Here is a 3,997-nt window from a genome sequence, read left to right as displayed (position 1 = left end):
TATTCATAGTGGTTGAGCATTCCGACTTGACTATATTGATTAATTGTACTTCAAACTTATGCTTTAACAAAGAAACAATTGAATAATATTTAACAAAGACTAGCACGTAAAACTATATTCTAAACCATTCTATTTTGTCATTCCACGGTGTCAATTTTCCAAATCATTGATTTGCTATAATAGGTGAATGTAAATTTCGATTTTGAATTAAACATTTGCCCCATATACTCGTTGACTAATTTTAAGGTAGTTATTCTACTGTGTCTCTGGAATAGATTTTCTTTTGTCTTTTCAATAACATGTACCTTTATGAGCTCTGGCAACTATTTAATCTGACAATTATTGCCTTTAAATTTTGTACATATTGAGAGGTGCGTGCGAAGAGGTTCTATCATCTTCTTTATTCAATGTCACTAAGAGCCTTTTCGCATTCACCTCTCGATATATACGATACAAAATGAAACATATTAACAATCGTAAACTACAATGTTTTAACAACCTTATATAAGTTTGAAGAATGTGTAAACGTTTTTTTTAAATGAAGCATGCTCCTACATATTACCCGGTAAATCTACTCTTTGTTGAGGTTTCTATAGTAAGTAGTTTTTTAGATGTCAAAACGTCTTTTTTAATCTACCGAATTGAGAACAATAATTCAGTTAATGAATTTTATTCGACATCGTTTTGTAGATAAAATATCAGACAGATATCATGAATAAAGACATTTACAACAATCCAGTTTCAATTTCATTTCAATCAACCATAATATATCAAAGAGGGATTGCAAATTTCTCATTAAAGACAAACAATGGTCATGAAATTTAACAGGGTGATGCCACGACATTGAAATTAAGATCACGATTGTTCGTAACAAAAGAAAGCGCGAAGCACGGACTTTAAGAGGTTCGTATTACTAGTTTTGATCAACGCTGAATTACAATGTGCCTTTTTTAAAGAAAATACAACGATCAAAATGGCTTCGAGAAATACAAGTAAAACTATTCCAAATATCATTGTTTCATTGGATTTTGGAACCACATACTCTGGATACGGACTGGCTTTTCCTGAGGAAAAGATTGATCCTCAAACTGAACTGACAATTTACACCAATCCAAGAGAAGAAAAGGTTCCTACATGTGTTTTGTTAAACGAGGACAAGAGTTTCCATTCCTTTGGCAGTCAGGCGTTAGACGAATACATCGATATGGACAATGACGAACGAGAAACTGTTTATTTCTTCAGAAATTTTAAAATGGCATTATACAAAAATCGGAAATTATCAAGAGATATCGAAGTACAAGACGAAAAAGGAAAGCAGATGTCTGCAAAATTAGTATTTCAGCTTGCAATGTCAGGTTTAAAGGATATTGTCATGGGTAGAATTAAACAGCATCATAAAATAGAAAATCTGCAAAATGTCAGCAAAGCGATTGAATGGATGATTACAATTCCGGCGATATGGAGTGACTCAGCACGACAGTTCATGAGAGAAGCCGCCGAAGGAGCCGGAATACAACACGACCGAATAAGATTGGTCCTAGAGCCAGAGGCTGCATCATTGTATTGCCGTCAACAGAAACTTATTCTTACAGACTCCGGTGCAAGACATCGATTTGCAGATGGACAGAAGTACGTCGTCGCAGATTTAGGCGGAGGGACAATAGATATTTGCGTGCATGAGATTACTGAAAATGGCCATTTGAAAGAATTATATAGAGCTACAGGCGAAGACGCGGGAGGAACGAAAGTCAACGCTGCGTTCGAATGTTTCTTGGCATCCTTATTCGGAAGAGATGTTGTTGATGATTTACGCAAGACATGTTATGAACGATTCATCACGCAGATGAGGGATTTTGAAGAAAGAAAGAAAACGTTTAAAGGCACCGAAAGGAACATCAAAATTAGACTTGATCCTATTCTGATGAAACGTTTCGAGACAAAATCTGGGAAAAGTTTACAAAAGGCAATTGAAGATTCAAATCTTGAAACAAAAGTAAAATATGATGATGATAGCGGTCGTATGACATTCGACACTTCAGTGATTAAACAATTTTTCGATGGTTCTGTACAGTGTATTATAGCAAAATTGCAGACGATTGTCCAAGAATGTGCAGATGATGAGCTCAAAACGTTTCTTTTGGTTGGTGGATATGCGGAGTCTCACTACTTGAGAGACAAGATTAGAGAAGCATTTCCGACCATAGACCTTGTGTTAGTAGAAGATGCAAAATTGGCTGTGATAAAGGGCAGTGTTATGATGGGCCTAGAGGAAAGGAATATTGTACAGAGAAGGTCACGATTTACTTACGGATTTCGTACTGCAAAACCATTCATTGAAGGTTTTCATCCAGAACATTTTAAGTGCATTAGGGACGGAGATCTTTCTTGTAAAAAAATATTTGACAAATTGATAACGAAAGGACAAATGCTTACCTACAATCAAAAATTCAAAAACTCTTCGTCAAAGAAACTGGAACAAGCTGAATCAAAGAAAGTAGCATTTATCACTGCTTTATATCGCTCCACCAAAGAAGACCCAAAGTATTGCACGGAAGAGGAGGGATGTGAGCTTGTTGGGAGATTGGTCAAATATCCACCACCTAATGGTTGGCCCGATTTACTGGAGATTGACGATCATCTGATTGTGGGAGAAACTGAGTTTACTGTTAAAACTTACAACAAATACTCGGGCGAAGAATTACAGGCAACGCTTGATTTTCTTTGAAAAAAAACTCGTTTAGAATCAGCCAGAAGAATAAGAAACAAAAACGAAGAATATATGTGGAGAAATGTGTAGACTGTGAACGAATGAATGAATGAATGGATGACGTTATAAAAAGTAGTGATGTATATAATATGTTAACTATTGGTTTCAGAAAAAATATACACTAACAATATTGTTTACTGAATACAAGACGATTGCAATCCAACTCAATGTATTAACGGATCTTGTTATTTAAAACTTTGTCATAACAAGTACTTTAAACGCGGTGAACTAACCGCCGTCGTTTGGTTAAAATATAATATCTTTCGAAATTAGATGTAATAAGATGTTTTGTAAAATAATTATGTGTGATGTATTGTTACTTAAATAAAATAATCGAACAAAATGTTTTATTCGTACATTTAATACAGCTTACGAGTGAATGCAAATACCTGCTAATGTTTATGCTTCATATAATGATAGAATATTTGCCTTTATATTCCTATTGCAATTCTCAACCGGCGGTTGCCTTTTAAACGCTGATTCAGATAAGTGATTGCATTTATGACTTTGTGTTTTGGAGGTATACACTAAACAAAATTCCTAACCGTCCACCTAAGTAATCTTCTAATATTCTTTTCCCTGTGAAATACGCCTAATTACAAATTAGTTTCACGAAAAGACCATTTCATCGTACACATGCTGTGAAAACTTGGTTCACATATTTCGCGTTGTCAAAAAGATACAGAACACCCTCAATCATAAAAGTCATAAAATCTAACATAGCGTGTAAAGGAAGAAAAATAAAAATACCACCCTTAGTCACTTTAAAATGGTATTACAACATATGTGAGACTGAAACACAGTCATCAACGGCTTAATTAGTTCAAATAAATGTTCAACTTTAACATTACCATCTATATGAAACAGAGCCTGAATCAAAAGATTGCTAAAAATACAAAAACAATGAAAATTTTGATTCACTATGGAATTTGCATAGTTATTTCTTTTCCTTGTGACTTTTGGATTTAGGAGTAACCGCATATGAACTGTGTTTTCTCTGCCGTTTATGCTTCGATTTAGCTGAATTTTTCAAAGAATATTGCCACGAGATGGCGGATATCGAATACTGAACTTTTTATTGATTATACTTAATGCACTTTTCAAGAAGGTTACTTTACTAAGTGGCCGGTTAGGAATTTTTTGTTTAGTGTATACGGAGAAAATCGTTCAAGTCATAGTTACTTCCAAATGAATGAATAAGCAATAAGTTGTTTTTATATTTCGCATTTA

General features: G+C 34.3%; 1 protein-coding gene across 1 annotated transcript; it reads left to right on the top strand.

Annotated features, from left to right (window-relative positions):
* The first annotated feature begins 973 nt into the window (after positions 1 to 973).
* Positions 974 to 2,725, top strand: LOC128241069 (heat shock 70 kDa protein 12A-like). The gene has a single exon (XM_052958053.1). It carries the CDS (start codon positions 974 to 976, stop codon positions 2,723 to 2,725), a length of 1,752 nt encoding a protein of 583 aa, XP_052814013.1.
* The last annotated feature ends 1,272 nt before the right edge of the window (positions 2,726 to 3,997 follow it).

This window comes from Mya arenaria, chromosome 7 (assembly GCF_026914265.1).
Source record: "Mya arenaria isolate MELC-2E11 chromosome 7, ASM2691426v1".
Classification (NCBI taxonomy): domain Eukaryota; kingdom Metazoa; phylum Mollusca; class Bivalvia; order Myida; family Myidae; genus Mya; species Mya arenaria.
Note: the sequence above shows the minus strand (reverse complement) of the source record. Positions and strands in the feature narration are given on the sequence as shown.

Coding starts and splice junctions, on each gene's coding strand:
- LOC128241069 (XM_052958053.1), top strand. CDS start 974: ATGGCTTCGAGAAATACAAGTAAAACTATTCCAAATATCATTGTTTCA.